The 26,145-nt window shown below is 45.6% G+C and overlaps 1 protein-coding gene across 1 annotated transcript in view; it reads right to left on the reverse strand.

Moving 5' to 3' along the window:
• Positions 1–26,145, reverse strand: part of LOC124709004 (O-acyltransferase like protein-like) — a 192,130-nt gene that overhangs the window by 163,058 nt on the left and 2,927 nt on the right. The window contains exon 2 of the mRNA XM_047240637.1: positions 25,927–26,072. Coding sequence (XP_047096593.1) covers positions 25,927–26,072 — 146 coding nt within the window. The remainder of the gene's footprint in view (positions 1–25,926; positions 26,073–26,145) is intronic.

Consider the following 26,145-nt stretch of genomic DNA (forward strand, 5'->3'; position numbering starts at 1 on the left):
CTGCAATTTGACTGTGTATTACTATATTTATCTTCTGTACTACCTAGATTTCGGCTTTTATGCCATTATCAAGTACAACGCTAAAAGTTGTTAGAGCACTATTATATCATATCTGTTACGGCAGCTCCGAGCGGTTCTCGGCGCCTCAGTCTGGAACCGCGCAACCGCTACGGTCGCAGGTTCGAATCCTGCCTCGGGCATGGATGTGTGTGCTGCCCTTAGGTTAGCTAGGTTTAAGTAGTTCTAAGTTCTAGGGAACTGATGACCTCAGATGTTAAGTCCCATAGTGCTCAGAGCCATTTGAACCATTTGTTATGGCAGTTCAAAGCAAGTAAACAAGACCTTGTTTACAACTTTTAGCACTGTACTTCATAATGACATGAAAGCCGAAATTTAGATACTACGGAAGCTAAATATAGTAATACACAGTCAAATGGCAGTTTAGTCTTTCAAAAACCTAGCAACTGCCATTCGAACGTCTGAAAGAACTGCTTGCAGGGCTGTCACAGAAAATCGGCAGAAGATACTTCAAGTTAAGAATATTGAGTGCCGAGTCCCATGTTTAAAAGTCTGTGCGGATGCGGAATGTCAATATTAAGATTTTTGTCCACTTCAATTAGATATGTATAATAAATATTCCTGTTGTTTAAAATCACTATTAGTGACTATTTTGAATGGAGCGCTGTATCCTGGAGAAGGTAGATGCGCTGCTGACGTTAGCAACGGCTTAAAATGACTACACGGTGACCTTCATAACTTTCCTCAAAATTACAAAAAATGGTTCAAATGGCTCTGAACACTGCCCGAGGCAGGATTCGAACCTGCGACCGTAGCGGTCACGCGCTTCCATACTGAAGCGCCTAGAACCTCTCGGCCACAGCGGCCGGCTCACAACTACACGTCCATCCCAATTCTGTCGTACCAGTAGCTACAACTGACCCATCCAGGTTTCATTTAGGCCTACATTAACATAAGTCATTTTCGTAATCATCAAATGTTGCCACAAAGTGACCACTTGCTGCCCACACTGTCTGCCATATCATTTATGCATACAGAAAATAGCAACGCTTCTACCACACTTCCCTTGAGCACTCCTGACGTTACCGCTGTCTCCGATGAACACTCGCCGTCGAGGACAACATACTGAGTTCTATTATTTAAGAAGTCTTCGAGCCAGTCACATATCTGGGTGCCTATTCCTTGTATGCACGTACCTCCGTTAACAGTATGCAGTGTATCGAATGTGTAAGTAGGCTGTTTACGTTTTCTTATTGGTAACGCCACGTAGCGCTCTGGCTGTGCTGTGTGCAGTCTGTGGCTAGTTTTTATTGTTGTCTGCCATTGTAGTGTTGGGCAGCGGCAGCTGGATGTGAACAGCGCGTAGCGTTGCGCAGTTGGAGGTGAGCCGCCAGCAGTGGTGGATGTGGGGAGAGAGATGGCGGAGTTTAGAAATTTGTCATGAACTGATATATATATTATGACTATTAAGGTAAATACATTGTTTGTTCTCTATTAAAATCTTTCATTTGCTAACTATGCCGATCAGTAGTTAGTGCCTTCAGTAGTTTGAATCTTTTATTTAGATGGCAGCAGTGGCGCTCGCTGTATTGCAGTAGCTTGAGTAACGAAGATTTTTGTGAGGTAAGTGATTTGTGAAACGTATAGTTTAATGTTAGTCAGGGCCATTCATTTGTAGGGTTTTTGAAAGTCAGATTGCGTTGCGCTAAAAGTATTGTGTGTCAGGATAAGCACAGTCCTGTATAATTTTTAAAAAGGGGACGTTTTAGTTAACAGTAGCAGTGTATCGAATGCTTTTCGGAAATGTAGAAATATGGAATCTGCCTGTTGCCCTTCATCCTTAGTTCGCAGTATATCATGTGAGAAAAGAGGCTGGGTTTTGCACGAGCGATAGTTTCTAAAGCCATCCTCATTCGTGGACATGAGCTTCACGGTCTCTAGGAAATTAATTTTACTCGAACTCAGAATATACTCTAGAATTCTGTAGCAAGCGGATGTTAGGGATATTGGTCCGTAATTTTGCGGGTCTGTTCCTTATACACTCCTGGAAATTGACACCGGTGTGTCAGACCCACCATACTTGCTCCGGACACTGCGAGAGGGCTGTACAAGCAATGATCACACGCACGGCACAGCGGACACACCAGGAACCGCGGTGTTGGCCGTCGAATGGCGCTAGCTGCGCAGCATTTGTGCACCGCCGCCGTCAGTGTCAACCAGTTTGCCGTGGCATACGGAGCTCCATCGCAGTCTTTAACACTGGTAGCATGCCGCAACAGCGTGGACGTGAACCGTATGTGCAGTTGACGGACTTTGAGCGAGGGCGTATAGTGGGCATACGGGAGGCCGGGTGGACGTACCGCCGAATTGCTCAACACGTGGGGCGTGAGGTCTCCACAGTACATCGATGTTGTCGCCAGTGGTCGGCGGAAGGTGCACGTGCCCGTCGACCTGGGACCTGACCGCAGCGACGCACGGATGCACGCCAAGACCGTAGGATCCTACGCAGTGCCGTAGGGGACCGCACCGCCACTTCCCAGCAAATTAGGGACACTGTTGCTCCTGGGGTATCGGCGAGGACCATTCGCAACCGTCTCCTTGAAGCTGGGCTACGGTCCCGCACACCGTTAGACCGTCTTCCGCTCACGCCCCAACATCGTGCAGCCCGCCTCCAGTGGTGTCGCGACAGGCGTGAATGGAGGGACGAATGGAGACGTGTCGTCTTCAGCGATGAGAGTCGCTTCTGCCTTGGTGCCAATGATGGTCGTATGCGTGTTTGGCGCCGTGCAGGTGAGCGCCACAATCAGGACTGCAAACGACCGAGGCACACAGGGCCAACACCCGGCATCATGGTGTGGGGAGCGATCTCGTACACTGGCCGTACACCACTGGTGATCGTCGAGGGGACACTGAATAGTGCACGGTACATCCAAACCGTCATCGAACCCATCGTTCTACCATTCCTAGACCGGCAAGGGAACTTGCTGTTCCAACAGGACAATGCACGTCCGCATGTATCCCGTGCCACCCAACGTGCTCTAGATGGTGTATGTCAACTACCCTGGCCAGCAAGATCTCCGGATCTGTCCCCCATTGAGCATGTTTGGGACTGGATGAAGCGTCGTCTCACGCGGTCTGCACGTCCAGCACGAACGCTGGTCCAACTGAGGCGCCAGGTGGAAATGGCATGGCAAGCCGTTCCACAGGACTACATCCAGCATCTCTACGATCGTCTCCATGGGAGAATAGCAGCCTGCATTGCTGCGAAAGGTGGATATACACTGTACTAGTGCCGACATTGTGCATGCTCTGTTGCCTGTGTCCATGTGCCTGTGGTTCTGTCAGTGTGATCATGTGATGTATCTGGCCCCAGGAATGTGTCAATAAAGTTTCCCCTTCCTGGGACAATGAATTCACGGTGTTCTTATTTCAATTTCCAGGAGTGTACATAGGAGTCACCTGCGCTTTCTTCCAGTCGCGTGGCACTTTGCACTGGTCGAGAGATTCACGATAAATGCAAACTAAGCAAGAGGCCAATGACGTAGAGCAGTCTTTGTAAAACCGAATTGGTATTCAACCCGGACCTGGCGACTTATTTGTTTTCAGCTCTTTCAGCTGCTTCTCTACGCCAGAGATGCTTATTTCTGTATCATTCATACGGGACTCCGTGCGTTGGTCAAACGACGGTACGTTGGTACGACTCACCTGCCTGTACTATTTCTCAAAAGTGGAATTTAAAACTTCGGCTTCCCTTTTGCTACGTTCTACTGCCAAACCAGACTGGTCAACGAGTTACTCGATGGAAGCCATAGACCCGCTTAGAGATTTTACGTTGGACTAGAATATTTTCGGGTTCTCCGACAGATCAGCCAAGGTATGAAGTGACAACTGTTGTGTGCTTCGCGCATAGATCTTCTCACACACTTTCAAATCTCTACTAATTGTGAATTACATAGTAATCATGCAGCTGAAGATGTACATTATGCAATAAATAGTGAGGAAGTATGGATTAAAAACATTAAAGATGGTGTGAGCATTGTATTCATTGCTTTGAATCGAATCACATGTCACATAACCATTAAAAGCATTTTCACAGATATGGTAAAGATCGGAAGCGAAGCAGTAAATAGCTTTCTCAAAGAGAAAATATTTTCTCCTAATTCCCGTAATATTCTTCAAATCAATAAGAATCTTGTACTACACACTTTCTAACGTAGCATATGTTCTTCCTCGGGGTTCAAGCTATCTCCTTACTAAATTTAATCGAAATCGGTTCAGCGCACCAATGTTGTCGTGGAACCAAAGATAAGATTAAGTGATTTTATTTGAAATGGCTCTGAGCACTATGGAACTTAACATCTGAGGTCATCAGTCCCCTAGAACTTAGAACTACTTACACCTAACTAAACTAAGGACATCACACACATCCATGCCTGAGGCAGGATTCGAACCTGCGACCGTAGCGGTCGCGCGGTTCCAGACTGTAGCACCTACAACCGCTCGGCCATTTCTGGGGAATTTGGTGGCCCGCGGAAGTGTTTAAACTCCGAAGATTGTTCCTGGAGCCACTTTGTAGTAATTCTGGAAGTGTGAGGTTTCGCATTATCCTGCCGAAATTGCCCAAGTCTGTCGGAATGCAAAATGGACACGAATTAATGCAGGTGATCAGACAGGATACTTACGTACATGTCACCTGTCAGAGTCGTATCTAGACGTATTAGGGGTCCAATATCAGTCCAACTGCACACGCCCCACACCAGACGTATTAGGGGTCCAATATCAGTCCAACTGCACACGCCCCACACCATTACAGAGCCTCCCTCTACCAGCTTGGACAGTCCCCTGCTGACATACAGGTTTGATGGATTCATAAGTTTGCCTCCATACTTGTGCAAGTCCATCCGGTCGATACAACTTGAAACGAGTCTCATCCGACCAGGTTACATGTTTCCAGTCATCAACAGTCCAATGTCGGTGTTGACGGGCCCAGGCGAGGCGTAAAGCTTTGTGTCGTGCAGTTATCAAGGGTACACAAGTGGGCTTTTGGTTCCGAAAGCCCACATCGATGATGTTTCGTTGAATGATTCGCGCCCTCACGTTAATGGCCCAGCATTGAAATATGCAGCAATTTGCGGAAGGGTTGCGCTTCTGTCACGCTGAACAATTCTCTTCAATCGTCGTTGGTCCCGGTCTTGCAGCATCTTTTTCCGGCCGCAGCGATGTCAGAGATTTGATGTTTTACCGGACTCTTGATATTCACGGTACACTCGCAAAATGGTTGTACGGGAAAATCCCCACTTCCTCGCTACCTCGAAAGTGCCGTTTCACATCGCTCGTGCGCCGACCATAACACTACGTTCGAACTCGCTTAAATCTTGATAACATGCTATTGTAGCAGCAGTAAGCGATCTAACAACTGCGTCAGACACTTTTTGTCTTATATGGGCGTTGCCGACCGCAGCGCCGTGTTCTGCCTGTTTACATGTCTCTGTATTTGAATACGCATGCGTATACCAGCTTCTTTGGCGCTCAGAGTGGTTGTAAATTTTCGACAAAAATTCTATAAATTACATTTGTACTGAGCTGATGACCCATCTCAAGTCAAATGCACGCCTGCCTTCTGCGCACTGTCGTAGAAACGCATTGGTCAAATCAATCCGTCCGAACAGTCCTCGGAAGGCTAAACGGTACCGATCGACCGCCGTGTTATTTCCAGCCGTTAGGCGTCACTGGATGAGGATACAGAGAGGAATGTGGGCTGCACACCTCTCTCCCGGCTGTGACCGGAGGTGCTACTTCTCCATCCACTAGGGCAGAGCGCACCCTGCTGCCAACAGCGCTCGGCAGACCTGGACGATCATCCATCCAGCAGCTCTGGCAAGGCAGTTGGCACGGTCAAACAAAACACTTTATGGTTTATAATTTATACAAAAAAAAAAAAAACAGCCACATGTATGGCTTAAAAAGGTTTATTATCTTCAGACCATAACCGGTTTCGGATTTTTCTTTACAAATCCATCTTCAGATGGCAGATTACAAGCATTCTTAGTTGGGCCTAGTTTTGTTTGTGTTATTTGCTTGCTGCAGAGCTGTGTAGTTCTGCCTGACGAAATATTCGTGTGTTTATGTTTTCGAACGCAAGCTTAATACACTTTTCAATATGCACTATGTGAGTGCTATTCCAGTCAATGGACGTCACTTTCAACCTCATCATCTTATTTACACACGCAGCACACACGAATAACGTTTACAAAACATGGCCCAGATTCACATTTACATTTTTTGAACGCATGTAACATTCTCATTACCTGGCTAGGTAAGCTTAACGCTATTTTGTCGAAAGTCGACATGTTGAGAAACGTGGCTGTTGTACACTTTATCATTAGTAACTACAATAAAATCTGTTTGCACTTATAATTACTGCACGGTATTAATTGCAAATTGAACAAGTTACTGTTAATAATTTGTGTGCCTAAGGAGAACTCTTGTTTCAGCCAATGCTTGAACAACAATAAATAATAATTTATTTGATAATTAATTGAAACCCTCAGCTGCCGACAGGTGTTGTTGACATACCTCGATGGGGACAGCTGAAAATGTGTGCCCCGACCGGGACTCGAACCCGGTTTCAATTAATTATCATTTATTCTAGAGAAGCTGCACGGTCATCAGTGGTACCTGTTCTTTCGAGAACAGTTACTGTCTTCATATATAATAATTTATTTAATAATTTATATGTGCAATAACTGCATCACCAAACTGTCTCACCAAGTAATGACGTCAGTACTTTTTCATTGGGGTGCAATACATGTCCTTAAACCGCCTGTAAACTATAGGAATCCAGTAATAAATAATAAATATTTAAACAATAATAGTTCTTAAGCAATAAGTCGTATGACTTTGGAGAAATTTTGTTGCAGTCTAAAATTTCAGCCCATTTTGAAACTGCCTTTGGGTTCTCTATAGCACATCTGGAAGTAACTTCAACAGTTTATGTGAGTATATAGTATTTTCAGCCTAATTTTTCGGTCGTTAATGCATAACGGCTTCTTTTCCTAGCTCACGCGGGCTCTTCGGGCCAAGTCGGTACCTAGGGAAATCCCGTGGCCGCTAAGGCGCCGGTCGTTTGCCACCTCGTAGCAGCCCCACCTTCGCCACAACACGCACCAATTCCCTGGCCCAACCGCAAACAGCAATACGCCGGCTCTTGAAACTTGCGACGACAGTGTATAAAATAATTCAGCCAAGCCGCGCGAAATGTCATAAAGTCTAGCAAAACATTAGGTCTGTCACCCGATCGCGCCTTAGACAACACCAAATTGAAGCTACGAGCTGTCACGGATGTCGTCAGGTGTGCTTTGTGGTTTTCGGAGCCGCAAATCCTAATGTTGTGGCGATTCAAATGTCCAGAAATGTGGAACGTTGCTTCATCCGAAAACAGCTACCCCGTGTCTGTATCTAGGGGGCCGGCCGGGGTGGCCGAGTGGTTCTAGGCGCTACAAAAAAAGGTTCAAATGGTTCTGAGCACTATGCGGCTTAACTTCTGAGGTCATCAGTCGCCTAGAAATCAGAACTACTTAAACCTAACTAACCTAAGGACATCACACACATCCAAGCACGAGGCAGGATTCGAAACTGCGACCGTAGCGGTCGCTCGGTTCCAGAATGTAGCGCCGGCCGAAGTGGCCGTGCGGTTAAAGGCGCTGCAGTCTGGAACCGCAAGACCGCTACGGTCGCAGGTTCAAATCCTGCCTCGGGCATGGATGTTTGTGATGTCCTTAGGTTAGTTAGGTTTAATTAGTTCTAAGTTCTAGGGGACTAATGACCTCAGCAATTGAGTCCCATAGTGCTCAGAGCCATTTGAACCAGAATGTAGCGCCTAGAACCGCACGGCCACTCCGGCCGGCTCTAGGCGCTACAGTCTGGAATCGCGCTACCGCTACGGTCGCAGGTTCGAATCCTGCCTCGGGCTTGGATGTGTGTGATGTCCTTAGGTTAGTTAGGTTTAAGTAGTTCTAAGTTCTAGGGGACTGATGACCTAAGAAGTGAAGTCTCATAGTGCTCAGAACCATTTGAACCATTTTGCATCTATGGAGGCCAGCATGGAAAACGCGAATGCATATCGCTATGGACGATCGTTTGGCTGCAGTGGTTGGACGTATTCGCATGTGTCACCCTTTATAGACAGTTGTTCTTGCTTCCTATAATTCGCGTCGAAATCCAGCTTGCACTCTGTCAAACAAAGGCTGAGACTCAGTGGAACGTCCATTCGAGGAAAGTCTCTGAAACCGTCTTTCCTTTTAAAATTTCTGAACCAAGTCATTGTGCTTGTTTTTACCGGTGGCGCTTTCCGGTACTGGCATCGATAGTTTCACAGTAACGTTTGTCACAGATTTGGATTCTGCTTACCAGATTACGCTTTGCGTCTTCTCTTGGTCTGTCGACATTCTGATACACTCCAAGTTAAATCAACAAAGGGCTAGGGAAAAACGCTCTGAGAGTTGCTGAATATTGTACAAAAATTCTTTACCTCCAAGTTACGATGGTTTGAAATGATAGCGGCACTTCATGGGCACCCTGTATTTTAACAACCATGGATGCTGACTAAAAGCTTGCGGGTGCCGATGTCTTATCCGCGTGGACCTCTATTCGTCTTATAGTGCAACGTCGCACGAAATTCTAGACCAGACCACCACCTTCAGAGAGAAAGTAGACGTTGTCCTCTTCAGAGAATCGGTCCAGGACTTAACAACTATTTCATCATTGCCTAGTATGCGGGAGCAGATGTGTAAAGTGTTACGCGTGTGTAGGTGGTGGGGGGTAGGAGGGAGGAGGCGGAGAGAGCGGCTTCAGTTTCGTAACAGGCTGCACGTGTCTCGCGCGGCAGGATACTGTGCTAACAAGTTGTCCCCGGGCGGCCGCAGCGCCTTTTCCGGCCTTGCCTTGCAGACCACTTTCGCTGCGTCGCGTGCTTACGAGACGGCCGAAGCGCCCACGTGCACGGCGAGGAGCTCCCAGCGTGACCGCCACTGACCGACTGACTGCATTATGTGGAAGGCCACACTGCCGAGGGGGACACGTTTCTTGACTATCGGCATTAGGGCGTAAGCACAGTCATGGGGACCGCACGGAAGTACCGGGTGATCAAAAAGGCGGTATAAATTTGAAAACTGAATAAATCACGGAATAATGTAGATAGAGAGGTGTAAATTGACACACATGCTTGGAATGACATGGGGTTTTATTAGAACCAAAAAAAAAAAAAAAAAAAAAAAAAAAACCACGAAAGTTCAAAAAATGTCCGACAGATGGCGCTTCATCTTATCAGAATAGCAATAATTAGCATAACAAAGTAAGACAAAGCAAAGATGATGTTCTTTACAGGAAATGCTCAATATGTCCACCATCATTCCTCAACAGTAGCTGTAGTCGAAGAATAATGTTGTGAACAGCACTGTAAAACATGTCGGGAGTTATGGTGAGGCATTGGCGTCGGATGTTGTCTTTCAGCATCCCTAGAGATGTCGGTCGATCACGACACACTTGCGACTTCAGGTAGCCCCAAAGCCAATAATCGTGCGGACTGAGGTCTGGGGACCTGGGAGGCCAAGCATGACGAAAGTGGCGGCTGAGCACACGATCATCACCAAACGACGCGCGCAAGAGATCTTACACGCGTCTAGCAATATGGGGTGGAGCGCCATCCTGCATAAACATTGTACGTTCCGGCAGGTGTTTATCAGCCAGGCTGGGGATGATGCGGTTCTGTAACATATCAGCGTACCTCTCACCCGTCACGGTAGCAGTTACAAAACCAGAATCACGCATTTCCTCGAAGAAAAAAGGCCCGATAACGGTAGATGTGGTAAATCCAACCCATACCGTGACTTTCTCGTCGTGCAATGAAGTTTCCAAGAGCCGGCCGCGGTGGCCGTGTTGTTTAGGCGCTTCAGTCCGGAACCGCGTGACTGCTACGGTCGCAGGTTCGAATCCTGCCTCGGGCATGGATGTGTGTGATGTGCTTAGGTTAGTTAGGTTTAAGTAGTTCTGAGGTCTAGGGGACTGATGACATCAGATGTTAAGTCCCATAGTGCTCAGAACCATTTGAACCATTTTTGGAGTTTCCAAGACAGTTCTAGGATTTTCGGTAGCCCAACGTCTGCAGTTGTGGCCGTTGACAGACCCTCGGAGCGTGAAATGAGCTTAGTCGGTCCACAACACGTTACTCAACCAATCGTCATCTTCCGCCATCTTTTGAAACGCCCACACCGCAAATGTCCTCCGATTCACTCAATCGCCAGGTAACAGTTCATGATGTCGATGGATTTTGTACGGATAGCATCGGAGAGTACGCCTCAGTGCCAACCAAACAATAGTGTATGGAATGCCGTTACGACGTGCGACTGCACTAGCGCTGACTTCCCCGTTCACAGACGAACCCGCTACAGTCTCCATTCCTTCCTGACCTGTCTCAGCAGCATTATGCCTTGTGCTCGGTAGGCCACTACGGGGTCTATCGTCTAAACAACCCGTGGCTTCGAACTTCGAAATTATTCTCGCCACAGCTGCATTTGTCAACGGACCTTTACCCGTTCGAATCCCCTTCCTATGGCGATAGGATCGTAACGCTGAACTAGCACATTCCCCATTCTGATAATACAACTTCACTAAAAGCGCCTTTTCAAGTAACGTCAACATGCTGCGACTGCTGGCGCATCTGATTCTCTCTCTCATTACAGCTCCTTTTATACACGATTGTCATGCGCAGTCACTGACGTTTTGCTGTCCAGCGACATCTGTAGGACATTTTGTGAACTTTTTTTTTTGTTCTAGTAAAACACCATGTCATTCCAAGCATGTGTGTCAATTTGTACCTCTCTATCTACATTATTCCGTGATTTATTCAGTTTTCAAATTTATACTGACTTTTTGATCACCCGGTACATGGTATCCATAATTAATGTGCCAGTTTACAAACGCTGTAGGTCAAATCTGAACAGCATATTATTGACGCGCCGGCCGCGGTGGCCGATCGGTTCTAGGCGCTTCAGTCCGGAACCGCGCGACCGCTACGGTCACAAGTTCGAATCCTGCCTCGGGCGTGGATGTGTGTGTGGTCCTTAGGTTAGTTAGGTTTAAGTAGTTCTAAGTCCTAGGGGACTGAAGGCCTCAGTTTTTAAGTCCCATAGTGCTCAGAGCCATTTGAACCATTTATGCCGAGTGATGTCGACAAGCAGGGCGCACTCGCCCTTGTGAGGCAAATTGAGGAGCTACTTGACTGGGACGTACCGGTACTGGTCACGGAAACTGACAACGGCCGGTAGAGCTGTGTGCTGACCACATGCTCCTCTGTATCCATACCCGGTGACGCCTAAAGGCTAAGGATGACACGGCGGCCGGTCGGTACCGTTGGGCCTTCAATGCCTTTTCGGACGGTGTTTATTTTTTATGTGTTAATGTGATCTCCATTCCAAAGATAATCCACATCTGTACAGGCGCTTCAGCATGAAGGAGTAAAAACGTACTAACTCGACGAAAAATCAAAATAAGCAATTTCTATTTCGCTGCAGCGCAAATTTTATAATACACTGGTGTCCAAAATTAAAGCAACAAACGGAAATTTTACAAGGTTCTGTTTATTTTGCCACAAAACAATATAAACAGATGATAGTAAAGTAGAAACATTGTAAAGAATACAGAACGTAAACTGCAATATGCATAACGGCCGACAAAAGTGTCGATTTTTCCAGCTTAACGGATTTGGACACACATTTCTACAATTGGTTAACATGCTCAGTGTGGGGTGTGACCACCTCTGGCAGCAATACAGACCTGTCAACGACGGGGCACGCTGTGGAATGATGGCAGCAGTCTCATGTTGAGGCAATAACGCCCATTCTTCCTGGCCAGCTGCTCGCAAGTCTTGGAGAGTGGTTTGTGGATGCTGACATGATAACCTCTCTCCCTAACCTCTCTCCCCAGTGCAGCCCAGACATGCTGTATAGAATTCAAATCGGGAGAGCGAGCAGACCACGCCATGCGTGCAATATCTTCCGTTTCCAAGAAAACATCAACCGCTCTTGCTCTGTGAGGTCGATTATTATTGTCCCTCAGTACGAAGTCTGGGCACGCACCACCTCGCAGCAACCGCACATGAGGTCCCAAGGTCTCATCAAGGTTCCTGATAGCAGTTAAACCTTGCCGATTCACCCGCATAGTTTTATGAGGAGGTGTTTATGTGGTCAACATAACTCTTGCCCACAATATTAGGGATCCTCTACAGTATCGGTCTCTTTCCATAATGTTTGGGTTCCGAAATCGTGTTCCACGTTTCCTCCAGATGCGAATGCGTCGAGAATCACTATTCAAACCAAACTGGGACTCATCTGTGAAAAGAGAACTGGCCTCCTGCTCGACCGCCCAGGTGGCATGTTGGCGACTCCACTCTAGACGTTCCCTTCTGTGAAGACGCATCAGACGTACATATACAGAAAGTCTCCAACAATGAAGGCCACTCTCCCGAAGCCTTCTGTACACCGTTTATCTCGATACAACACGTCCAGTGGCTGCTGCGAGGTCTGATGCCAGGTGCTGTGCAGTAGCAACGGTCCTCTCTTTCTGACAGCACACGTGGTCGGTCCTGCCCTGGTCTTTGGGGTACTATTTCTGTCTCTATAAATTGTTGCCGCATCCGAGAAACAACAGAACGATTCACATTAAGCCGCCGTGCCTCATCAGTTTGCTACTGACCTGCTTCCATTCTTCTTTTAGCCCTCCACCACAGAGTGTCTGTCCGCCCCTGGTAGCTGAGTGGTCAACGCGACGGAATGTCCGCCCGGGTTCGATTTCCGGCTGAGTCGGAGATTTTCTCCGCTCAGGGACTGGGTGCTGTGTTGTCCTAATCATCATCATTTCATCCCCATCGACACGCAGGTCGCCGAAGTAGCGTCAACTCGAAAGACTTGCACCAGGCGAACGGTCTGCCCGACGGGAGGTCATAGCCACACGGCATTTCCATTTACAGAGTGTCTGGTAGGCGTCTTCTTTGTGCCATACAGCACCGTCGGTGACTGTATAGACAGCAATTATGGATGTGGCACTGCCGGGCAAACACTACCCAGTTTGATAGGTGCCCTGACATCATCATCCATGTGGTTGTCCCTTGACCGGAATGCAATTTTCGTGCAGAATACGATTGTACGGGCATCTGTTGACAGTCTGGTGATTATACAGTGAATTAGACACAGGTCGGGGAAATAGCGGTTCGTTGCTTTTAATTTTGGACATCACTGTACCTGAACGTGCAACGTCATCTCCACTCACGAGTGTGCCTGTTACCAGCGGATACGTTCGCATATCACAATCAAATCCAGCCGCACTAAAAGCGTACCACGTTCTGCACGTAAAGGCTCGACATAACCGTCGTACAGAATTTAAATGACACCATCGTTGTGAATCTTCAAGCACCGCAGATGCCGTAAGACACTTCTGAAGCTCAGCGACTAAAATTCAACGGGCTATTGCCGAAGTATGGATGAAACACTTTGTACATGGATACTCTGCAAATCACATTTAAGTGCCTGGCAGGGGGTTCATCGAACCACCTTCACAATTCTCTAATATTCCAATCTCGTATAGCGCGCGGGGAGAATGAACACCTATATCTTCCCGTACGAGCTCTGATTTCACTTATTTTATCTTGGTGATCGTTCCTCCATATGTAAGTCGGTGTCAACAAAATATTTTCGCATTCAGAGGAGAAAGTTGGTGATTGGAATTTCGTGAGAAGATTCTGTCGCAACGAAAAACGCCTTTCTTTTAATGATGTCCATCCCAAATCCTGTATCAGTTCTGTGACACTCTCTCTCATATTTCGCGACAATACAGAACGTGCTGTCTTTCTTTGAACTTTTTCGATGTACTCAGTCAGCCCTATCTGGTAAGGATCCCACATCGCGCAACAGTATTCTAATAGAGTACGGACAAGCGTAGTGTAGGCAGTCTCCTTAGCAGGTCTGTTACATTTTCTAAGTGTCCTGCCAATAAAACGCAGTCTTTGGTTAGCCTTCCCCACAACATTTTCTGTGTGTTCCTTCCAATTTAAATTGTTCGTAATTGTAATATCTAGGTATTTAGTTGAATTTACGGCTTTTAGATTAGACTGATTTATCGTGTAACCGAAGTTTAACGAGTTCCTTTTAGCACTCATCTGGATGACCTCACACTTTTCGTTATTTAAGGTCAACTGCCACTTTTCGCACCATTCCGATATTTCTTATAAATCGTTTTGCAGTTTGTTTTGATCTTCTGATGACTTTATTAGTCGATAAACGACAACGTCATCTGCAAACAACCGAAGATGGTGGATCAGATTGTCTCCCAAATCGTTTTTATAGACAAGGAACAGCAAAGGGCCTATAACACTACCTTGGGGAACGCCAGAAATCACTTCTGTTTTACTCGATGACTTTCCGTCAATTACAACGAACTGCGACCTCTCTGACAGGAAATCACAGATCCAGTCACATAACTGAGACGATATTCCATAAGCACGCAATTTCACTACGAGCCGCTCGTGTGGTACAGTGTCAAAAGCCTTCTGGAAATCTAGAAATACGGAATCGATCTGAAATTTTGAGGATTGTATAAGCATTACATTCAATGCGTTGAATCGTATTACGTATGTATGACATAATTTTTAGACAATAAAAGCGTTCCCTCAAATATGATACAGTTCAAAAGCCGGAGAGTAAACAGCTTTTTCTAAGAGTAATTAACGTTCCAGATTTCGAGTCATATTCTTCAAATCAGTAAGCATCTTGTAGTATACACTCCTAAAAGTAGTCTATGAGTTAATTCAGGATGTAAGGTAATTCCATAATATATTTCTTTCAAATTCGGCCAGTCGCTTCGGCGTGAAGGAGTAACAAACACACTCTCATACACTTCTGCATTTATGATATACGCGCAACATAGAGAAACTATCTCTGCGTTACAGCGCTCTGGGTGGCCTCAACACAGAACACTGGCCGCCATATTTTGAAACGTCAGGTACGCCAAACATTTAAGTTGCGCAGATGCAAGTGATGCTTGATGTTTTCGAAATATAGTTTAAAAATATTTTTGTTTGTTATATATAATGTCCAGCGTACGTTCAGTGTACAGCAGTATTAATGATAGTAATGAAACAGTTGGAATGTCGTACTTTAGTATGTTTTCACTTCTAATATTTCTTGTACTAACTGTCGTATTTGCCAAATTTCTACATCGCATTTTCTGGGTCCTCATGATCATCTGTAACGTCTGGCAAGCGACATTATTGGAAGCACACCTCTCTACTGTATTTAACGTATTTAAGTAAATCGACAATAAATTTGCTTGGAAATTGTTTTGGAAATTTGTGGTAAGGTCTTATGGGGCCAAATTGCTGAGGTCATCGGTCCCTAAGCTTACCCACTACTTAATCTAATTTAAACTAACTTATGTTAAGGACAACACACACACCCATGACCGAGGGAGGACTCGAAGCTTCGAATTAGGTGTTAGGCAATAATTACGATAGGCGCTATGGATATGTATATAAACTCAAATTAAGCTAGTCTTTATTTTTTATGCAGAATTACTTTGAAAAAGGAGCTAAACAACGACGATTACCAATGCAAGATCGAATGTGCTCTTCTCATTTTCGGGGTTGTGGTAATTGCTCTTTCCCGAGAAACAAAAATCCTAAGCAGTATGACATGTAACATGACAATTCTATCTTACATTTCAAGTGCTGAAACAAACACAAAAACACATATCTAGAAGTCTCCTCAAAATCAACGATGAATAAGCTTTCGAATCACACTTCAAAACGTTTGTTTGCATCAACCATCGTTTGCAGTCTCTACAAACGCCAGCGACCTAAATAACTTTATTTCTCTGATAAATAAGACAGAACATTTTAGCGTGAGACACGCCAAATGTCATTAAGTCAGAGCTGGAACAATAGTAAGCGAAAGTTATAAAGAAATTCGCCATTATCTACACGTATAGGGTAAGTCACATCGGTAAATACAAAAATGGGCGTGTTTAGGTTGTAGTTATATCACCAGAATGATTCAGCAGCTCGCACAACGCAAATATCGCGTTGGAGATGCGTAGTGTACAAAAAACGCATTTCACATTGGGGATTATTACCTGAAACGCGTCGTGCGTGCAATAAATAAAGTAATCGCTACAGTCGGCTGCAAATGTTGTTATATGACGAACAAAACCAAATTATTTCATGCTAGCATACCTCGATCAAGAAGGGTAATTGTATTTAGGGCGCCAGAGCCGATCCCGAACCTATACGAGGAGCACTCCAAAAATAATGCACAATTTTTTTTAAATATCCAGTTTGTTTCCCATATTTTGATACTTTTACAGAATGTTGATACATGATTGAGAAATACAATGTCATTTTTCACATGATCGTCACTTCTTTTAACTGCGCTACGCTACCGCGGAGCTATGGTATGTATAACTGCACATTTAAGCCACTGATTAGCAAGGGAGTCATCTCATTCTGCGAAGGGGTTCGTTCATTTTACCGAAGAGGTGGTAATCATATGGTGACAGATCAGGCCTCTAGGCTGGATGTTTCAATATTGTCCTCCAAACTTTGTGAGCTCAGTGAGGATTTTCACACTGACATGTGGCCTCATGTTGTCATGCCACAGCAAAACATCGTATTTCTGCCGATGTTGTCGAACGCCACACATACGAGCTTGAAGTTTTTTAATGGTTGCCACATCCTTGTCAAAAGTAACAGTGGTTCGGTGTGGGAGAAAACCTTGTTCGACCGAGATCTTCTTCTTGGATATTGCTCTCCAGTCTAGCGCCCTTGCCAGGTAAGGGTAATAGTGGAGATACTCAGGTTCCAAAGAAGAGCAGCACACTGCATCACGCGTTCATCTAGTAAGCACGAGAAGGTTACCAAGATGTTCATCCAACTCCAGTACCAATCGCTACGGAACGTATTGTGCATCACAGAGACCACTAGCCTACTACGAGGGGCGTTTAAAAAGTCCGTGCAAAAATAAAAAACTACTTACGTGTTTCGGGTAAACCTTTTTTATTTTTCGACATAGTCTCCTTTTAGACTGATACACTTCGTCCAACGCTGTTCTAATTTGTTGATCCCTTCTGAATAATAGGAATTGTCCAAGTCTTCAAAATAGCTATTAGTTGCTGCAATCACCTCCTCGTTTGAATAAAATCTTTGTGCCGCCAGCCATTTCTTTAAATTGGGGAACAAATAGTAGTCCGAGGGAGCCAAGTCTGGAGAATAGGGGGGATGTGGAACGAGTTGGAATCCTATTTCCATTAATTTTGCGTCCACGACTGCTGAGGTGTGTGCTGGTACATTGTGGCGATGGAAATGGGCTTTTTTGCGGTCCAATCGCCGGCGTTTTTCTTGCAACTCGGTTTTCAAACGGTCCAGTAACGATGAATAATATGCACCTGTAACAGTTTTACCCTTTTCCAGATAGTCAATGAGGATTATCCCTTGCGAATCCCAAAAGACAGTCGCCATAACCTTTCCGACCGAAGGACTGGTCTTCGCCTTTTTTGGTACAGATTCTCCCTTGGTAACCCATTGTTTAGATTGTTGTTTGGTCTCAGGAGTATAGTAATGTATCCATGTTTCGTTCACAGTGACGAAACGACGCTTAAAGTCCTGTGGATTCTTCCTGAACAGCTGCAAACCATCCTTGCAACGCTTCACACGATTCCGTTTTTGGTCAAGCGTGAGCAATCGCGGAACCCATCTTGCGGATAGCTTTCTCATGTCCAACTGTTTATGCAAAATATTATGTACCCGTTCATTCTAGATACCCATAGCACTAGCAATCTCATGCACTTTAACTCTTCTGTCATCCATCACCATATCATGGATTTTATCAATGATTTCTGGAGTCGTAACCTCCACAGAGCGTCCAGAACGTTCAGTATCACTTGAGCCATTCAGAAAATTTTGAAACCCCTTATAAACTGTTCTAATCGAAGATACAGAGTCACCGTAGTGTTTATCAAGCTTCTCTTTACTTTCCTGGGGCGTTTTGCCTTTCGTAAAGTAATGTTTAATCGCCACACGAAATTCTTTTCCGTCCATTTTTTGACAACCACTCGACTTCCTTGATTCACACGAATGCCAAACACAAAGAAATAGAGCAATATGGCTGTAACTTGGTTTGCGTTATTTCTAAAAATGCTACTAACTAAACATGACCTCGATACGTGCCGGTGGTGCAATCTCTTGGACTTTGCACGGACTTTTCAAACGCCCCTCGTATTTACATCCCGGGAATGCTTTTTCCAGGAAGATTCAGGCAGATATTACCTCCTCCCAAACACATTTCGTAAACTGACGTTAACTGTAACATCAGAGGTATTCGACCTTTTACAGAGATTCTGTGAGAGTCTTTCTTCCCACGAACCACTCGTGGACAGAACATCAAAGAGGCCGGGAAGGGAAGTGGGTGAGGAGGGAGGCGGAGGGAACGTCAGTGGCACTCGAAGTACCCTCCCCCAGACACCATAAGAGATATCCGAAATATATATGTGATTAAAGTAGTTTTAAACTAGCTAAGTTTCTACGAAGGTATTTTACTGATCATTTATCCAAGTATGTTTTTCATCTACACGGCATACCTTTGGACGTACTCTGATTTTCGCATTTCATTTCGTCTGCCGACCTTTCACTTATTCTTCCGGTTCTGAGTTGTGAGGCAATCTTCACACTTTGTGAGAACAGTTACTCGCTTTCTTGGCCTCATTTCCGCAAGTTCATCGTTATTACGTTGGCAGACTGAAAGAGACACCTGCGGCGAGACAAAGTAAAGCAGTACGACCACTGTCATCAACAACTGCTGCGAAACACGGAGCTGAAATTACTTGATGGCTGCCCGTACTCTGTGGCGTGGACGGACTCTACTTCGCGCGTCTGACGTAACTGATTTTTGAGTCCATGGTGTAGCTATTATAACAAGCTCGAAAACTGCACGAGAAGTGTGTTTCGTAATGACACTTGACACCAGTTTTATGGCTCTGAGCACTATGGGACTTAACATCTGAGGTCATCAGTCCCCTAGAACTTAGAACTACTTAAACCTAACTAATATAGGGACATCACACACATCCATGGCCGAGGCAGGATTCGAACCTGTGACCGTAGAGGTCGTGCGGTTCCAGACTGAAGCGCCTAGAACCGCTCGGCCACACCAGCCGGCTACCTGTTTAATGTATCATCTAAAGTAGTTCAGCCATTTTAGAATTGGTAGTGCTCTATGTACACCGCATCGTAGAATTATTGGCACTGTCAGCAATTTTGCGACATGTTGTGTCCCCAACAGAGCAATAAATACTTGACAGCGCCCACGAGATGATGGCGTTTCAGTGAAAACGATTACAGCTGGAGAAAACGTCATACAAAAGAAACTAGCAGAATTATTTCCACAGGCAGTGTCAATTAGAACAAAATCAGTTTGTGAGTTAGGCCGCGTCATTAGGAAACACAAAAATAACTATGACGCTGATGTTTCAACTATATTTGCAGCCATGGTCGTAATTAATTACTCTGAAGAGAACCGCTATAAAAACGATCGAAAAGCTGCTTCGTAGTTTATTTTAGCGGAACAGCACGGTAATTATTGCAGAGCTTACTTTGCTAGTTCACCACTGCTTGACAAATTATGTATTTTTGATGTAACACTCTGTAGAGGTGGTGGAATTTAATCAATACACTTAGGGTGATTCTACGTCTACATCTGCGTAGATACTCCGCAAACCACCTTACGGTGCGTGGCGGTGGGAACCCTATACCACTGCTAATCATTTCCTTTCCTGTTTCACTGGTAAATAGAGCGAGGGGAAAACGACATTCTATATGCCTCCGTATGAGCCGTAATTTCTCGTACTTTATCTTCGTGGTCCTTACGTGCAATGTATGTTGGCGGCAGTACACTAATTCGGTAGTCAGCTTCAAATACCGGTTCTCTAAATTTTCTCAGTAGTGTTTTTCGAAAGCACGACGTCTTCCCTCCAGGGATTACCATTTGAGTTCCCGAAGCACCTCCATAACACTTGCCTGTTGTTCGAGCCTATCGGTAACATACCTAAAAGCCCGCTTCTGAATTGCGTCGATGTCTTCCTTCAGTCAGACCTGGTACGATCCCAAACACGCGAGTAGTACTCAATAGGTCGACAGAGCGCCCTACGTGCGGTCTGTTTTACAGGTGAACCAGACTTACCTAAAATTCTCCCAGTAAACCGAAGTCGACCCATCGACTTCTCTACCACAGTTCTCATATGTTACAACGTTAAACCCAGACATTTAAACGACTTGCCTGTGTCAAGCAGGACACTACTAATGCTGTATCCGAACATTACAGGTTTCTTATTCTTACTCATCTGCATTAAGTTACATTTTTCCATATTCAGTGCTAGCAGCGATTCATCAGACCAATTAGAAATTTGGTGTAAGTCATCTTGTATCTTCCTACGGTCACTCGTCTTCGACACCTTACCGTACACCACAGCATAATCGGCAAACAACTGCAGATTGCTGCCCACCATGTCCGCCAAGTCATTTATGTTTACGGAGAACAACAAACTCTATCACACTTCCCTGGGGCACTCTTTGATCATCACTCACCGTCGAGGTCAACATACTTGGTTCTATGTGGCCATTAAAATTGCTGCACCACGAAGATGACGTGCTACAGACGCGAAATTTAACGGACAGGAAGAAGATGCTGTGATATGCAAATGATTAGCTTTCCACAGCATTCACACAAGGTTGGCGCCGATGGCGACACCTACAACGTGCTGTCATGAGGAAAGTTTCCCACCGATTTCACATACACAAACAGTAGTTGATCGGCGTTACCTGGTGAAACTTTGTTGTGATGCCTCGAGTAAGGAGGAGAAATACGTACCATCACGTTTCCGACTTTGATGAAAGTCGGATTGTACCTATCGCGATTGCGGTTTATCGTATAGCGACATTACTGCTCGCGTTGGTCGAGATCCAATGACTGTTAGCAGAATATGGAATCGGTGGGTTCAGGAGGGTAATACGGATCCCAACGGCCTCGTTTCACTAGCAGTCGAGAAGACAGGCATCTTATCTGCATGGTTGTAACGGATCGTGCAGCCACGTCTCGATCCCTGAGTCAACAGATGGGCACGTTTGCAATATAACAACCATCTGCACGAACAGTTCGACGACATTTGCTGCAGCATGGACTACCAGTTCGGAGACCATGGCTGTGGTTACCCTTGACGCTGCATCACAGACAGGAGCGCCCGCGATGGTGTACTCAATGACGAACGTGGGTGCACGAATGGCAAAACGTCATTTTTTCGGATGAATCCAGGTTCTGTTTACAGCATCATGATGGTCGCATCCGTGTTTGGCGACATCGCGGTTAACGCACATTGGAAGCGTGTATTCGTCATCGCCATACTGGCGTATCACCCGGCGTGATGGTATGGGGTGCCATTGGTTACACGTCCCGGACACCTCTTTTTCGCATTGACGGCACTTTGAACAGTGGACGTTACATTTCAGATGTGTTACGACCCGTGGCTCTACCATTCATTCGATCCCTGCGAAACCCTCCATTTCAGCAGGATAATGCACGACCGCATGTTGCAGGTCCTGTACGGGCCTTTCTGTATACAGAAAATGTTCGACTGCTGCCCTGGCCAGCACGTTATCCAGATCTCTCACCAATTGGAAACGTCTGCTCAATGGTGGCCGAGCAACTGGATCGTCACAATACGCCAGTCAGTACTCTTGATGAACTGTGGTATCGTGTTGAAGCTGCATGGACAGCTGTACCTGTACACGCCATCCAAGCTCTGTTTGACTCAATGCCCAGGCGTATCAAGGCCGTTATTACGGGCAGAGGTGGTTGTTCTGGGTACTGATTTCTCAGGATCTATGCATCCAAATTGCGTGAAAATGTAATCACATGTCAGTTCTAGTATAATATACTTCTCCAATGAATACCCGTTTGTCATCTGCATTTCTTCTTGGTGTAGCAATTTTAATGGCCAGGTAGTGTACTTAAGAAGTCTTGTTGCCAACGTGAGCCGCGCGACTCACTACATCCTCCATGCTCGATAGCCGCAGCAGGACCGCCTCCACGTCTCGGATGAGGCCCCCCAGCAGACATGCCGAGTGCACATTGGCTTTCTTTCCAGCCCTGAACGCTATTTGCCTAATGGGCTCCAAACACGCCTAACGTTGTAGCTCCCGATAACTAGGAACCCCACCCCCGTGTGCCTGCTCGGACCTTGCTGAAGGAGCGGCCACCTGTCCTCTCACAGGGTGAATGGACGGGCCAGACGGCCAGTCTCCAAAGTGGCCCTCCGCCTCGAGCGACGCGAACGCGTTACCACGCGCCACTCATCCTGCTCTGAGGTGGATCCACTGCGTCGGGTGAACTAGGAAGTGCTCCCAAAGCAGAGTCCATGGGCAAAGCAAGCGACACCTGACATTTCCCACGTAACACGCCGGACTCCCTGCCACCGCTACACCCCGAGGCAGCAGCCTGAAGGTGACTGACCGAAGTAAAAAGTGGATTCAGCTGTTCGCGAACTGCGACCACCTCCTCGTGTATTCGCACACAGCATGCACACGTCCTAACCATCCTAGCAAGACTAACCGAAGAAGTAAACTATAAAAACAGACGGCTCCTAGATATGCAACTTACTACCCTCCTGATGAGTCACCAATGGACGCTGGTGTGTTAATGAGCTATGTAGCTGGTTCTTCAGTGCAACTATTGCGCTACAAACTGAACGAATTTATCCTTACAAAAACGCGAGATTGAACCCCAACAGAAAAACACACATGAAATGTAAGAAATATACTGCCAGGGAAACATAGGAAAAGACAAACTGGTAACTTGCCGCTCTGCAAATGTGTAATAGACGAGCAGCACAGGAAGATTTTGAGACCAGAAATAACATAGAAATTCGGACGTATTTCCAAAGGAACAGTGTAAACACGTTCAGCCTCCTTTCTGCCTGTTTCTTTTTCATCACTACAGTGTGTGTGTTACTGAGATGTGTGAAAACCATAAATCTGGTTTCACGAGGTTTACTTTTATCTCTCACATAACGATGGTATATGTGACGAATGCTGACATGAACTCGTATCATTTTCTAATCATTTCAATACCATGCACAGTTGCTGTGTTTTCAGCAAATAACCACATGAAAAAGACTTAGTCGAAATTGTAGTTGTGGAAACTACATTACACTTTTCCCTCGAGCTATTAATGAATCGAGCTCTCACGTATAAAACAGCTTCAGACTTCGATTACTTTACAAATTAGTTAATGTGTTGAATATTTTACACTAGAAAAAGTATAGAAAACGTTTGAAATTATGTTTAAAGTTTGTTGGAAGCCGCTAAGTGTTCTAATTATCGAACAATGGGAGTATAGTCTGAGTAATTTGACTCAGTTTTAAGCAAAAGGTAATTTTTCACGCATCTCAATGTTTATCATGTCATCTCGGCTGAACTATGGGTGTACAAAGCATCTGGTGTCCTGCCGGCAGTCCACACTTTAAGTAGCTGCAAGAGGAAAAGGAATGCAGCTTAAAGTCATTAGAGTGGGAAGGTCTTGAGAGAAGAGAGCTGGTGGACGACGATTTTAAGGCTGCTTTATGGATGGTAGGTATCATAATACCACTAATTGTGGGAGAATGAGAAATGTTGAAAATATTTGCGAGTCTCCTGGGTTCTAGAAACTCTTGGGATTTAACAGATACTGATAGCAGTTTTCGAGGTATGAACGTCGTTTGTAGTCTGCTAACCCATGCTTATTTACTGGAACATTTTTGCTTCTACTGTCGCATGTTTTACCTCTTGTCAGTTTTCGGTATTAATTATTGTACTGTGTACCGTCCAGAGTGTATGACAGTCAATTAATTTACATTGAATCAATGTAACTTGATCAGCTGTCTTGCAGTCTGTTTTGTGTGGCTCCTCTCCCCTTTTCTGTTTTTTGTTTTTTGTTTTGTTTTGGTGTATGTGTGTGTGTGTGTGTGTGTGTGTGTGTGTGTGTGTGTGGGAGGCTGGGGGGGATGGTTGAGAGAGAGAGAGAGAGAAAGAAAGAAAGAGAGAGAGAGAGAGAGAGAGAGAGAGAGAGAGAGAGAGAGACAGAGACAGAGAGTTTAACGATGTATTGTGTAGCAAGGATGGCAGCATGTTGTTCTAAATATCAAATGCCAAATAAAGAAACGAAAAATGTGAGTCATTGCTACAACGCACTGATGGAAAAAAAAATCGCAACATCAAGAATTAGTTCTGTGACGTAAACGAAAGTTGGTAAGCATGTCTCTACATCTGAAGGAGGATGTCTATTCAGATTTTGCGCCAGTCAGGAAAAAGTGGCGCTAGTAACGCCAATATGAGGATGCAATTCAGATTTGCTTTAAATACGTACTGTAACGATCGTGAGCGTTTGATACCTTGGAGACTGGACGTGATGAGTTCATGTTAGTCAAGAATGCCTTAATTTACTCCTCAGTGAGTTTCAACGAGGTCGTGTAATAGGGCTACGAGAAACTGGATGTTCCTTTTGCAGTATTGCAGAAAGACTTTGCAGGAATGTGTAGCCACCGTACACGATCGCTGGCAGCGATGGTCACGAGAATGAAAGGTCGCAAGAAGACCGAACTCCGGAGACCACTACCGAGAACGAAAACCATCGTATTCTGCTTATGGCTGTGGCGCTTCGTACTGCATTTGGAGCAGCAATCTGAGGTATAGTTGGCACCACACTGACACAACGAAATATTATACGTCGGTTACGTCAAGGACAGCTCCGAGCCAGACGCCGTGTAGCTTGTGTTCCACTGACCCCGAACCATTGCCATTTGCGATTTCAGTGGTGTCAAGCGAGAGCTCGCTGGAGACGAGGGTGGAGCTCTGTTGTCTTTTCTGATGATAGCCTGTTCTGCCTCGGTGCGAGTGATAGCCGTGTGTTGGTTAGGAGGAATCCAGTTCGGGGCCGGCAACCAAACTGTCCGTGTGCCAGACACACTGGATCTACACCTAGAGTTAAGGTCTCGGGTGCAGTTTTGCATGATGGCAGGAGCGCTCTCGTGGTTATCTCACGAACCTTGATTGCAAATTTGTAGGTCAATCTGGCGATTAGACCTGTTGTGCTGCTATTCATGAACAGTATTCCAGGGGGTGTTGTAACCAAGATGCTCTACAGAGTGTCGACATGTTGCCATGGCCTGCTTGATCACCAAATGTCTCCAACTGAGCACTTATGGGTCATCATCGGACGACAACTCCAGCTTCATCCAGGTCAGCATTAACTGTACTGACTGGCCAAGTATGGACTCCATTCCACAAAATGACATGCAGCACCTGTGCAACACAGTGGAGACACGTTTGCATGGCTGCTTCATTCTGGCGGTTACACCGGTTATTAATGTGGCAGCATTTCACATATCCAGTGTTTTATCTCGCGCTTTCATTAACCTACGATCTTGCAATATTGATCACCTAAATATGCTACCTAGCCAAATGTATTCCCGAAATTTCATTACTCTCCATTAATTATTTATTGGTGTTGCGACTTTTTTGCGTTAGTACACTTGTTTAGTGAGTAACTTCGTGTTATTCAAGTTAGAATCACAAAAAATCACAGAAATGTGAAACAGACATCAAAACAGGGGAAGTGGTGGCCGCATAAAACAGAATGCAAGATAATCGAGTAAGTTACGTTGATTCACTATAAGTTCATGGTCATTCGTATCGGACAAAACAATCGAAACTAAGGTTTGTGCTTGGACTCAGACGTCCTTTTACAGGTGACAGTAGAATTGGTATAAATGGCGTGTACTCACCGCGCAGAGCGTCTTCCGAGCCATTGCGCAGAGCTTCCAGGAGGTTGGTGGCGTCCCAGCGGCAGGATCCCTCTGGCAGGGCCTCGACAGCGGCATCGACTGCGCGTGACACCTCGAGGCTCACCAGGGCAGACAGACCAGTGCGTCTGCAACATTTATTTGTTTCTGATTAGGGCAGGCATATATCCTACCGCTATTTTAGCGTCCTAAGGCAACGGC

Source organism: Schistocerca piceifrons, chromosome 7 (assembly GCF_021461385.2).
Source record: "Schistocerca piceifrons isolate TAMUIC-IGC-003096 chromosome 7, iqSchPice1.1, whole genome shotgun sequence".
Taxonomy (NCBI): Eukaryota; Metazoa; Arthropoda; class Insecta; order Orthoptera; family Acrididae; genus Schistocerca; species Schistocerca piceifrons.